Source organism: Carcharodon carcharias, chromosome 21, assembly GCF_017639515.1.
Source record: "Carcharodon carcharias isolate sCarCar2 chromosome 21, sCarCar2.pri, whole genome shotgun sequence".
Lineage (NCBI taxonomy): Eukaryota > Metazoa > Chordata > Chondrichthyes > Lamniformes > Lamnidae > Carcharodon > Carcharodon carcharias.
This window is the reverse complement of record NC_054487.1, coordinates 64,393,279-64,406,747: the sequence shown is the minus strand read 5'-3', so window position 1 is coordinate 64,406,747 and position 13,469 is coordinate 64,393,279. Positions and strand designations below refer to the sequence as shown.

General features: G+C 45.5%; 1 protein-coding gene across 1 annotated transcript in view; it reads left to right on the top strand.

The window, feature by feature from the left end:
- Positions 1 to 13,469, top strand: part of ppfia2 (PTPRF interacting protein alpha 2) — a 647,479-nt gene that overhangs the window by 305,033 nt on the left and 328,977 nt on the right. Inside the window, exon 8 of the mRNA XM_041215777.1 lies at positions 10,086 to 10,160. Within this exon, the coding sequence (XP_041071711.1) occupies positions 10,086 to 10,160 (75 nt within the window). The remainder of the gene's footprint in view (positions 1 to 10,085; positions 10,161 to 13,469) is intronic.

Sequence of the window (13,469 nt, the reverse complement as noted above, 5' to 3'; positions counted from 1 at the left end):
AACCCAGGCTGAAACCCGTATCCAATCCCTATTTTAACATGAATTCTGCCGGCCCAACATGGAGTGTACTCCACCAGAGGTGAACACAAGGTTGGATGTTAGTTGGTGAACAGGACTTGGGACTTAGTCTGTCTCTCTCTAGCTCTGCTTTTTAAGCGGAAAGGCAAAAAGGTTTTTGCTGCTTCGTATTCTTTAATGATCACTTTTATTAATTACTAATTCTTTTTAAATGATCAATTTATTGTTTTGACATTGATTTTTTTCACTAAGCAAGTTGTTTATGTTTTCTTCATACCTTAACTTTTTTTTTTCAAATTCATGTTTAATTTGCCAAACCAGATCTCAGGCAGCTACTGCTGGGTTTCTTGCTGAAGGGGGATGAGAGGTTTACAAGAAGTCGGATTGCTTTTTGGAGGGCCGGCAAAAGGGGTTATTTTTGCTCCAATAGAAATGGGAAATGCTTAGCACATCTGGTGACATCTGTGCAGGGAGAAACAGAGGTCAATAACTTTTCATCAGAACTAGTGCAGAGAGTGGACCTGAAGTGTTGACTCAGTTTCTTTCTCCACAGATGCTGCCTGGCCTGTTGAGTATGTCAAGCATTTTCTGTTTATATTTCAGGTTTCCAGCATCTGCAGTACTTTATTCTCCTATGAGATGCTCCATGATGGGCATTTGTAAATGTGGTTAGTTTCGATTTAAAATGAGAAAATATTTATCAATGCAAAGAGTAGTTTTCCTGTTCACAAAGCCCACTCGTGTGGATAGAAATAGAAGACAATTACAGGTAAATTGGGTGGTGTTAATTTACTGGATGATATTGCCATTTTTAAACTTGGAAGTGAAACTGGGAGTTATGCGCCAACAGAATACATCACTGTTAGCTAAAGATATTCTCATTTGTACATTGGATTGTTACTTGCGGTGCTTGTGAGTTTCAAGTCTTTTGGATGTTGCTGTCCAGATATTGCATAGGGCCAGATTCAAAGAAGCGGAGCTGGTTGCATAATATGAGTGACCAAGTTGTGTGTTATTGTTTGACAAAGCCGTGGTTGTAACATGTATAATACTAAAATCTGAGCTTTCGATGGGATTTATAAATAGAGGCGTAGAGTATAAAAGCTTAGTTTTGCTAAACATATATAAAACAGTTTGACCCCACTGTGACTCCAGTTCCCAATTCTCTGCACCCAAAGGATGTGAGGGGGAGGATTAAAGGGGGTGGGGGGGTTGCAGGATAAGGAGCCAAGAAATAAGAGAAGCATCAGGGTCCATGATTTCTCTCCCTTGCCCTGGATTTAATGAAGAAGTTCTGAGAGACTAAGGCTAGAAATCATAGTTGCCATGGTAGGACAAGGAGAGAAGGGGTTCACAAAAGGTCTCCGCCAGAAGAATTGAGAGTCTAGAATTGAGGATGTAGCATTGAAGGAAGCTGGAGACGGAGAAGAGGAATTTAAACACATAGGGTGGAATATTTCCAGATTTGCACTAACTGCAGTAGTGGGTGGATAAACAATGTTTTACCTGCCAGCTGCAATGGTGGCTTTTCATGCTGTATCGTCCCAAACCCGCCACATTAATTATGCATTCCCAGGAAACATGCTGTTTCAATGGCAGCCGGGCTCTTATGTGCCCGTAACACCATCACCTCGCCACTTCATCATGCCAGGCGCCATACTTAAAATGTAGCCACGTGCACAACTCTCAGTGCTTCCAGCCCATGACTGCTGCAAAGAAGACATGGCAATGAAAGGCATAATGAGTGCAGCCCCTAGGTTCAATGACGTGTCCTTCGAGCTCGTTTTGGACAAAATGGAGGCTGGCCGTGATGTCCTCTGCCCCACTCTGCTCTGGATGGGCAACAACATCACTAATGCAGCTTGGGAGGCGATACCAGTGGTGGTCAGCGCCAACGCCCTGCAAAAGAGGACAACCACCCAGTGCCACAAGAGCGTGAATGATCTCCATTCCGCCAGGATAAGTCGCTCTTCTCATCACTCTCAACTCACACACTCACAAACCCATCACATACCCCCAGGGCCCTCACTCACTGCCAGTTCAAGGGGCATCACCGTTCACTCTCTCACACAGACCTTCATTGTCCTCACCTCGTCCGTGGGACTACTCACCACCCACACATGCCAGGCATACTTATCATCTGGCCTGGCAGGCATCCTGCTTACATTCTCTTCATCTCTGTTCATGCAGGACAAGCTGGCACACAACAAGAGAGAGAGGTTGCAGATCGGTGGAGGAATGCCTGAAATCAAGATTCTCACGGAATTTGAAAACAGAGCCATCTAGCTGGCCAGTGAGGGTCTGGATCATTCCTGTGCTGACGGTGAGGTCGGTGATGCTCTACCTAGTGAGCTAGTGAGTATCCAGCAATGTAACATCCATCAGACGACCATGCTATGAGTGATATATCCTGTTTCACAGGCCACTGCAATGCTCTAATTATTTCTCCTTGCTTTCGCAGGCACATCTGGGAAACTACCAAGGGAGTCCATGACACAGGGCCTCCAATCAAACCACAAAGAGACCTCTGAAGAGGAATCTGAAGACACCCTCCTTGAAGTCCCATCACAGTGCTCACCCTCACCCTCCACCAGTGCAGAGACATACACCTCAGTGGGACCTAGCTTTAGTGTAGTCTCGGGATCACAACCTGATAAGCACATCACATTTTCTGATCCACAGCAGCAGCGGCAGGGACTTCCCAGATGTCCAGCACTTGGAGCACTGCTGAAGGCCAGAAATTTGCTGAGTCTGAGTCAGATGACGAGCCTGTGGACTCAGTCATGTCACAGTTGCTGAAGCTGCAAAGGCAATCTCAGGAACATCAGGTAGGGATGTCTGCTGCACTCCTCAGATTGCATGATGGAGGAGTCTGTCTACTTTCAGGCTGAGGTGATAGCACCAGCATGCCAATGCACAGAGGTCAACACCATGGCTGCCATGGAGACCTTGGTCCAGGACATCGCTCCTTCATTGCTGCGTGGGCTCATCTCCATCGCTGACACCATATTTGGCCCCCAACAGTGTGTACAAGAGAGGGGTGCAATGCAGCCCAATCTCACTCCAGGTATGCCTTCTCCTTGAGGAGTCAGGCAGGGGCCCTGGGCACTCAGAGAGGAAGATCAGCAGGTGTACCCCCCGGGGCCATCCATCCAGCTGACTCTGGGAATGTCTGACCCATCTGAATCCCGTCTTCCTGTGACCTCAACAGCTCCCACTCCACAGGCCAAAAAGGGTGTCACTGCCACACAGCAAAGCCCCAAAAGCAGGCTGCGGGCCTTCAGGTCTCAGAACTTTAGAGGACGCCTGCCAAGATAGTGCGCAGTAGTCAGCAGATTGCCTCCATCTCCGCTGCAGATGCCCAGGGAGCACTAAGACATTGCGACAGTGTTAGGAAAGTTAAGAAGACATAGTTGCACAGGCTGGGTGTTAATCACTGGTACATAATGTTCATTATTGTCAATAAACTGCCAAGAATGTCTCTCTGCCTATGGCTCCTTGTTCTGATGAGCAGTGTTCATGTCACTCAGATGTGAAACCTTTCTGCACAAGATAAAGGCAGGTGTCTCAGTCCAGGGCCTCATCCCTGTGCCTGGTTCAGCCTTTAGATCAAAGCAATCATCTGGCCTCACACTTCCTGGGCATGTTATGATGCCTACACCTCGATGGTGCTTGTCATTGCTACCAGAATGTCATGGGCAGGCATCACAGAGTTCCGCCATTCTCTCTTTGTGCTCTCAGCGCCTTTAAGATGGGGCTGGCCCCCATCTCTTTAGCATCTGTGACTCGTGACGCTGTGCACCTGAAGGGGTCAGATGCTGAAGGCGGACAAAGATTCAGATGCTTTTAAAGTTTCATGGCTGCATCTGTATGTTATGACCCTGATCTCAGAGCGTAAGCGAGCTGCCCTCGGCCAGACAGGAGTCAGACATTCTCAGACGCCATGTGAAAATCTATGGAGTTCCCTCACTGCATGTTGTCATCATCCTCCTACAATCGAGCAACTATTAGGGCCTCTAATTCCTCTCTGTGACAGGAGCATTCTCACAGAGGGTGTGCGTGCTGCCATAAGTCTAACTGGAGTCAAACATTCATAGGTGCAATGTGAGGATCTTGCAGTGAGGAGACAACATATGTTGTCATCATCCTCCACAAATGTAGCAGCTGTGAGGGCCTCCCAAATGCACCCGCCTCATCTGGCCAGTGTGAGGGCCTCATCGCTGTCATCGTCACCTTCAAGAACCTCTTCACCCTCATCACCATTGATGTCCTCCTCATCAAAGGAGACCTCCAGCTCCTGCATCTCCTCCTCAGCTAGCTTCTCTCCCCGTTGCAGTGCCAGGTTGTAAAGGGCACAGCAGGTGATGATGATGCATTACAGCCCTTGTGGAGTACATTGTAGGGCTCCACCAGGCAAAGGAACCTCATTTTCAACATCCCAATGATTTGCTCCACCAAGTTGCAAGTTGCAGCATGAACCTCATTAAACCTTCACTTTGCTGCAGTCAGAGCCTACCGCACCGGTGTCATCAGCCACGTCCTCGACAGGTAGCCCTTGTTCCCGAGGACCCATCCCTGCAGCCTCTGTGGACCCTGGAAGAAGTCAGGGACCTGTGACCAACTTAGAATGTAAAAGGCATGCATACTCCCTGGAAATCGTTCACAGACCTGCAGGATGCGTTTGCAGTGGTCGTACACCAGCTGCACATTCAGCGAATGGAACCCCTTGCGGTTCACATAGTTGACTGCGTGTTGTGATGAAGATCTGAGTGTCACATGAATGCTGTCGATGGCACCCTGCACCTGTGGGAACCCTGAAACTTGGGCAAATCCAATCACTCTTGCATCCTGGCTCTCCTGGTCCCAAGCAAAATGCACAAAGTTGTGTGCCCTTGCAAAGATGGCATCCATGACCTCATGGATGCATTTGTGGTTAGAGGCTTGTGATATCCCACCAAGGTCACCTGTGGAGCCCTGAAAGGAACCATTGGCGTAGAAACTGAGTGCTGCTGTCACTTTCACAGCCACTGGCAGTGGATGCCCTCCATATCCACGTGGCGCCAAATCCTGCAGTAGCTGGCAGATGTGACTGACCGGTTCCCTAGACATGCACAGTCTTCAGCAACACTGGTTCTCAGGCATCTGCAGGAATGAAAGGTGACGTCAGTAGACTGTGGGTCTTGGTAGGCGCCAACCAGCAAAGGCTCGCTGTAACTCTTTGGTGGCATGTGTGGGAACCCTAGCCGCCCCTTCTTTGAGAGGGTGCTGCTCCTTCCTCTGCGCAGCCAGGTGCCTCAGTTGCTCTCTTCTCTGTTGTTTTCACTCTCTGTACGCCTTGAGGCATACAGCTAGTTCACCAGGCTCCATGATCCTAATGTTCTTCTCCTGCAGGATGAAAGAGAGAGATGCATGGGTTAGCATGTGTTCTAAGAACCTCTCTTGGGTCAGTCTGAAAGCCCCTTAATGCATCCTGGAGCATGCTGGCCACCACTTGGATAGCCAGAGATTAGTGCGCTGCAAGCCTGCCTGAAACCCCACTTCCTTCACCCCATTCCATCTGACCAATTGATGGCAGCTTTGCCCATTGGACTGTATGCTGCGCTCTCAGCCCATTTGTAGGCATTCTCCTAACTCATGCTGCAAGGCTGCACTGTTAGCTTGAATCATGAGGGAGACTGGTCCAAATCGGGGGTGATGAATTTGCAAGGGGTTGTGAGCGCCTGCGCCAGGGACGGCTCGTGGCCAACTTTAGCAAGGAGATTGTGCCAAGTCATTCAACTCTTCTTCAATCCACTAAAATGCTCATTAGTTTGCAGTCTGTGCCCGATGGTGAAAAACTCTGCAGCACTTGGTAGCACTTTTATGCCTCTACGTTGCTTGAGTGGGCAGATAAGCTAGAGGCCCAACTCCAATCATATCAATGTGGCTACACCTGAACTGTCTCAGCTGCAGAGAAATGGTCTTTTTCTCCAAGGTGTCCCTAATGCGTGGCCTCTTCCCTTGCCCAGCACCCCGCATGTGCTTGTGTGCTACCTTCAACCGCAAGTCAGCTTTTGCCCCCCCACAAAGTCACCTCAACTGCAAGGCAGCCTTTGCACCCAACCCCCAAAGTCGCCTCAACTGCAGGGCAGCCTTCCCTCCCCACCAAAGTCACCTCAACTGCAAGGCATCCTTTGCCCCGCCCCCACACCCTGCAAAGTCACCTCAACAGGAGGGCAGCATTTGCTCCAACCCCCCAAGTCGCCACAACCGCAAGGCAGCCTTTGCTCAACCCCTCGCCCCCCCCACAAAGTCACCTCAACTGCAGGAATGCCTTTGCTCCCAGCCCCTGCCAATGCGCCTCAACTTTGAAGTTCATCAGGCGTCTCTCGTGAGTGCTTTGCGACATTACTGTGCACTCGCCTCCAAGTTCCCCTCGATGTGCAGCCCGCCAAGTGCACATCCTTTATATGCCGTCATGCCAAAATTGGCAGACGATCCAGTGAGAGGGCGATGGGTCCGGTGGGCTAGCCTTATAATGCTGTGGTGATGTATCACAACGAGGTTCCCGACATCTGATAGCAGGAAACACGGCCCACCATCAATGGGCTGAGTGAATGATCGCAAACTGATTTCACAACGTTGTAAAACTGATTTTTGGCCTTCTCACCTTGTTGTCCGCTTATGCCACTGAATATGCCTTTCGCCAGCAGACACAGACAATTCCGCCCATAAATTGGGAATTTAAAATCAGAAGCCATTGGATCAGGAGCCATTGTAGATTATCAAAGACATAGTTCATAGGCAAGTGGGATTTAGTGTATGAAAGGATAGAGACAGCAGGATTTGAAGTTTAAGTTTATGGGAGGGTGGATGATCTGGCAATCATTGAGTCTGGAAATGACAAAGGCATCGCTGAAGGCTTTAGGGGCAAAAGGGCTGAAGGAAGGTTGGAGGTAGGCAATATCATGAATGTGGACATAGGTAGTGCGTGTGATGAAGAGGATAGAGTACTAGAAGTGATTACATCACAACAATCCTATGATCTGTTCCAAGCCACAGTTCAAATATTTAGCATCCTTCTCTAATCATTATTTATCACCCTGGAGCCCATTATCCTGTTGAGGATGTGTTGCAACACCTAGATCCGGATATTGGCATATTATTTGTCGCACCAGGTTCAGGTGCTTGCTATCTCCAGGATTTCCTGGTAAACTTTGTAAGGGGCAGAAGTCTGCTTGCCCTTTAGCATAAGGAACTAGAGCCAGGAGATGCATGCACTTTTGTTCATGCACAAATGTGTTGTGGGCTGTACAGACCTGATGAGTGAGTGTGCATTGATTATTGACTTTTTTGTTTCATGTCAAGAAATTGCCACATTGACAATTGTGTGTGCAGTGTCAACCCAACTATAAACCAATACTATACAAACCGAAATTAAAGTGAGTTCTTCCTCAGTGTTAGACCCTAGCACCCAGACCTGTTCAGTTTTTTGACCATTTTGATGATCACAATGCCTAAATCATGAAACAATTAGTTGGTTAATTAGATAAGATGTAAGGTTATTTCTACTCCAGCTATCCTAGTCCTTACCCAGTGTTTTTCTCATTGAATTTATTTTAATGAATCCATAAACATGTTTAGAAACAATTGCCTCAAGTTTCTGTGGAGGTTCTCTAGTGGAAGATCACTGTTTCTCCAGGGTTTCTGCTAAAATGATGGCATGAGATTGGGAAAACCCCATCCAAATTTTACAAAAACTAAGGCACGGATGAATATATCAGGTTGATGTTCCATCCGGTCTTAATTAACATGAAAACAGATTAGTTGCTGGTTATAGATTTACATTGTAACTAATTGGACCTCATTGCAAGGTAAATTTGGCATTTGTATAACTTTTCATTATTGTCATAAGTGCACACCCAATCTATTTTGCTGTATACGTTTTTGTTTGCTGACTATCTAAATCCTGATTCTGTACATCGTATTATTATTCATTGCAGTAATGTAAGACAATGGACCAATAACTTCTGCTGTTTTCCTTAAAAGTTAAAAGAAAAAAAGGAGGATTAAAGGAAACAAAAGGTAAGAAAATGAAAACAGATTAAAGCAAAATACGGTACCCCAGAATATTGGAACACTTGAAGGAACAGAGGACATTGGATTTTGCTGCCCTAGCTGGATTTCCCCAGGTGCAGGGCAGCATCAATAGCACCTATGTGGCTATCAAAGTACCCAGTAACTGTTCAGTCAGATTCATCACCAGGAAAGGCTTCCACATCCTAAACATGCACCTGGTCTAAGACTACAACAAGAACGTCCTCCGTGTTTGTGCTCACTTTTCTGGCAGCTGCCATAACAACGTCATCCTTCAACATTTAACGCTGCATCAGATCTTCACCCAAAACCAGAATGTGTGGATGGATCTTAGGGGCAAAGTATATCCTTTGAATGCATGGCTGTTCACATCTCTGGGCAGAGGCAGAGAGGCAATACAGCCAATGACACCTCTCAATGGGACAAGCATTGAGTAGGCTGTCTGGCTTCCGGCGCCTGGATTGGTAAGGTGGTGCCCTCCAATACTGACCTGCAAGGATCTCTGTCATTGTGGTGGTCTGCTGCACTCTCTATAACATGGTCCTCCAGGGAGGTATGGACATTGAGGACAATGAGGCCCTGGAAGGAGATAGCTCATTGGCAGAAGAGGAGGAGTAAGAGGTGAAAGGGGAGGAGGAAGTGGAGGTGGAGGAAGATGATGCTGAACATAGAGATGTCCCTGCTGCACGTTAAGGTGATTGGCATGGCTTGGGATGCGGTGATCTCACGGGGGTGCCATGAACGTCAGATCTCCTGATTCAGGAACATTGCAGCTGAATTCCTCCGACCCAGTTTGAGGGGCGTGGCATGGAAAGAAGTCTGAGATACCTGTGCTAACACATGCAACCTGGAATGTCTAGTCACTTACCACCAGTGAAGGAAGCACATCTGCCCAGAGGCTTTGTCTTCACTGTGAATGATCCTATTATCTCTTTCACTAGCTCATACCATTTTTCCTGTAATGCAGCAATAAAAGGAGTCCCAGACATCTGGCTTAAAGTGTCATTATTTATACAGTGAAAATAGAGGTTAACAGTTGACAGAAATAGAAAGAGCATACACTAGTGACCTTCTCAGTGCTTCGCGTGACACCTCCTGGAAAAGAATCTCCCTCTGCTTCTTCACAGCTTCCAACGTTAGATCCAGTTCAACATTGATTAAGTGAAGGCAGCTCTATTCTGGACACCAGGCCTACAACTCTCCTATGACATCTCGCTTCCCTCTTGTGTTGTGAAAAGCTTTGGCACAATCAGTAGATTTCTCTCTTAGGACAGCCAGCAGCCTCAGTTATGGCTGCCATAGGAGTCTAAATCTGTTCCATGCTTAATCTAACCCTCTTCTATTCCTGCCCCACAGGCTCTAATTGGAAAGGAAACCCCTTTCCATGTTAGTTAAGGGCTAATGCCTGGTGAAAATCTCAACTTTAATCAGTTTCCCACTAGAGCTATGTTTCTGACCCGAAAATTCAGCCCATAGTGTTTGATTGTCAATCTCATAACTTCATCCTTAGCATCCTATTCACATGATCTTGTAAGATAATCATAATTAGGTAGCTTAATTCAATTTCTTACAATCAATATTTATGAAGGAAAAATTACATTGGAGAAGTTGTATTATTAATTGAATGTTGTCTGGTTAGATACGTGGCTGAGAAGTTTGAGTGCTAGCTGGGGGTCCTAACAGTTTTAAAATAAATATTGCTGCGGTACCAGGTTGGAATATTGCAGTATTATCCTTCGTTTATCCAAGAAACAACTGAATCTGAAGCGTACTGAGTTTGTGTCAGTACAGAATTAGAAGATACCCAAGACAGAGGCAAAAGTGGACTAAACTGAGAACTTTGGATGACTTAATCAGCATTAACATTGGACCTAATTAATCACTTATGGAACCATAATGTTGAACTACATTAGTTCAATAAGTAGCACTACGATACACTTGCACAAAAAAATGCCTACAATTTATACAAATCTGTTGTCTTTTGTCTGAAGGTGAGGGAACGTCTACGAATTGCTCTGGAGAGGGTATCCACACTGGAAGAGGAATTGGCAGCTGCTAACCAGGAGGTAACAAGTTTAAACACAATTCTCTTTGGTTAGACTATTTTTGCCTTTCTTTTACCACATACCATTTGGCTTACAGGCAATTACATGAAATGTCACCAAATTGTGAATTATGGTCGATCGACTCTAGCCAAGCTCCACTGCTACCAACGTGTGATCGCAGCAACTTATCATACCAGCAAGAGTAGAATCAGATAGGTGTTGATGATAGGCAGATATCTTTGTTCGTGATATTTCCCTTTGAACTTAAACTGTTAAATCTATCATAACCATTTGTGTGTTGGGTTATTGAGGCAATATATAACAGTACCTAAAAGGATGTTATGGCCATTGTTTCATGAAGCATTTAATAGTTTAACTAATTTTCTTTGCACATTTAACAACAATAACATCTGTTTCTTTTTAGAAAACAAGGGGTAATTTCACAATCACACTCTTCCAATGCAGAAGACACATTCACACACTATGTGAGTCAGATGGTAGGCTACTGCAGCAAACAAAATCGGATTTTTTATTCATTAATGAAATATCACCATCACTGGCAATACCACCATTGACTGACCATCTCTAATTGCCCTTGGGGAGGTAGTGGTGAGCTGCTTTCTTGAATTGCTGCAGTCTGTGTGGTGAAGGTATTCTCACAGTGCTGTTCCGTGGGTAATTCTAGGATTTTGACCCAGATAATAATAAATAATAAAGCAAAAGAGATATATTTCCAAGTCAGGATGTTGTGTAATTTGGAGGGCAGCTTGGCAGTGGTGGTGTTTCCATAGGCTGAATTTTCAATTTGGGAGTGGGAAACAGAAGCCAGAACTGTTTCTGGATCCCGAACGAACCCTGAAGATAAACAGTTACTGGTTTGAATTTTGACTGGGGTGCTCCCTTAATTGGCCTGGCGGGCTCTCAAAGCTGCAAGGCAAATCAGAGCTTCAAGTATGTACCCGGCTATGGTAAAAGGTAAGTAACTGAGAGGATGCTTGAACATGAAGGTGCCATCTCTCCCGTGTTCGAAATGGCTGATGCTGGGAATGGGCTTGGGAAATTGGCACACCAGTTTGGGCCTATAATCTTGGGTCCTTATAGGCCCTACTCTTTCTTTAGTTACCCTTTTCCTCTTCATGTATTTATAAAAAATCTTTGGGTTTTCCTCGATTTTACTTCCTAATATTTTTTTGTGCCATCTCTTTGCTTTCCTAATTTCGTTTTTAATTTCTTCCTTACATTTCTAATACTTAGTCAGGCTTTCTGGAGTATTGTGGTTCCAGTACCTGTCATAAGCATTCCTATTTTACCCTTAACCTCTCTTTTAAGCCCCTTGCTGTCCAGGACGTTTGCTAGTCCCACCCTTTAACTTTAAAGAAACATACTTGCTGTGAAACCTCATTATCACTTCTTTGAATACCTCCCACTGATCTGCCACTAATTTACATTCAGGAGGTGGTGGTATTGTTACTGGATTAGTGTTTCAGAGACCCAGGGTAATGCTCTGGGGATCCGAGTTTGAATCCCACCATGGCAGATGGTGAAATTTGAATTCAATAAAAATCTGGAATTGACAGTCTGATGATGACCATGAAAGTATTGCTGATTGTTGTAAAGACCCTTCTGGTTCACCATCTGGTCCTTTAGGGAAGGAAGTCTGCTGTTATGCCTGGTCTGGCCTACATGTGAACCCAGACCCACGGCAATGTGGTTGACCCTTAAGTGCCTTCTGAACAAGGTGCATTTAGGGATGAGCAATAAATAGCCATAAACAGCCAGTGACAGCCACATCCTGTGAACAAATTTTTTAAAAAGTAGCTGTTTCCAGTCCAGTTTAATTACATCACTTCTCAGCCTAGTAAAATGGTGATAGAACAGTCTGAATGGTATGATTCTGAGAGTATGACTATGGTCTAATCTGTGGAACCGCTCTTTCAATTTTGGCACAACTCTCCAGGTGTTAGTGACTTTACAGGGCTGACTGGTATGGGTGTACCTTTGTAATGTCCAATCCAATACCCAAGCCAACGCTAGCTTTATTCTCATTATTCTTTTTTGGTAGCAGTTTGACACTGGCTAGGCCATTTCAGAGGGCAGTTAAGAGTCAATCACCTTTCTGGAGGCACACTTAGGCTAGACCGCCTAAGGACAACTGGTTTCCTTCTCTAAAGGACAGTAGTGAACCAAATGGATTTTAATGGTCATCAATACTGATCATAGTCTTTTATTCTAAATTTATTTAATTAACTGGATTTAAATTTCTCAACTGCCATGGTGGCATTGGAATTCATTTTGTTGGTTTATTAGATCAGATCCCTGGATTACTAGTCTGGTGACATGACCTCTATTCTACCATATCCTCTGTTATGCCACAGTTTTTGTTTCATTTTAAGTTTTTAGGGCATGTTTTCCAAATGCAAGCTTTCAGTGTGGCACCTTGCCCACTGGAAATGAATGTGGTAACTTATGGGATGAACTCTCCACCCAATTTAATAGACAGAAGATCTTAGAAAGTTGCTACAATTTACAATATGTGCTCCTGGGGGGTAAGACACCATGTCAGGAGTATGTAAACACAAAATTGACTCCAATATTTATTTTAAATAATTCAGTTACGTGATTAGCAAATACAGGCTGAATTTTATTGGCCCTGTGGCAGTGGGAATGGAGGTCGGCGGGAGTTGGTGGGGGGGGTCTGTAAAATGGTATGGGGCTGCATCGGGTCAGCTCCCTAATGCCAGCCTGAATGGATTAATGCCTGACAGATCAGTAGTGGACAGATAATTAAGACTGTTCAACACCCAATTGTCCTGAATGTTGTGAGAATTTTGCTATTTTCTGAAGGGTGGACAGGTTTCTTGGAGGCTTAAAGGAAGCAAGGTTTGTGCAACAGCTCATTGATGGCAGGCATTGTTTGCAGGTTTCTCCTGAAACAGGCATGCAGTGTATTGAAGACACAGGGGTTATCAGGTTTGGTGGCATTGCAAAGACTATCCAAACTTATAGTGCTATTAGTGGAAGGACATCTCCCAAGTCCACAGCAGCCACTCGAGGCAGGACAAGGTTCTTGAGAGACTCATTACAATGGCGCCTTCATTTGGCCATGAGATCTGTGCTTTCAGAGTTTGATACCTTCATTGAGGGGAAGACTGGCAGAGTGACAGGGATGCAGACACATGATATGGCTGTGCAGTGGTCAAGGGAGCTCTGGCAGGTTGAGGAAGCCATTAGAGTGGACATCAATGATGCATGGAGGCAAGAGGGCAGTCTCATGGTTGTAGAAGGCGCTACCCAGCTCAAAGGGTAAACCATCAGCGGCTCAGCTTCACG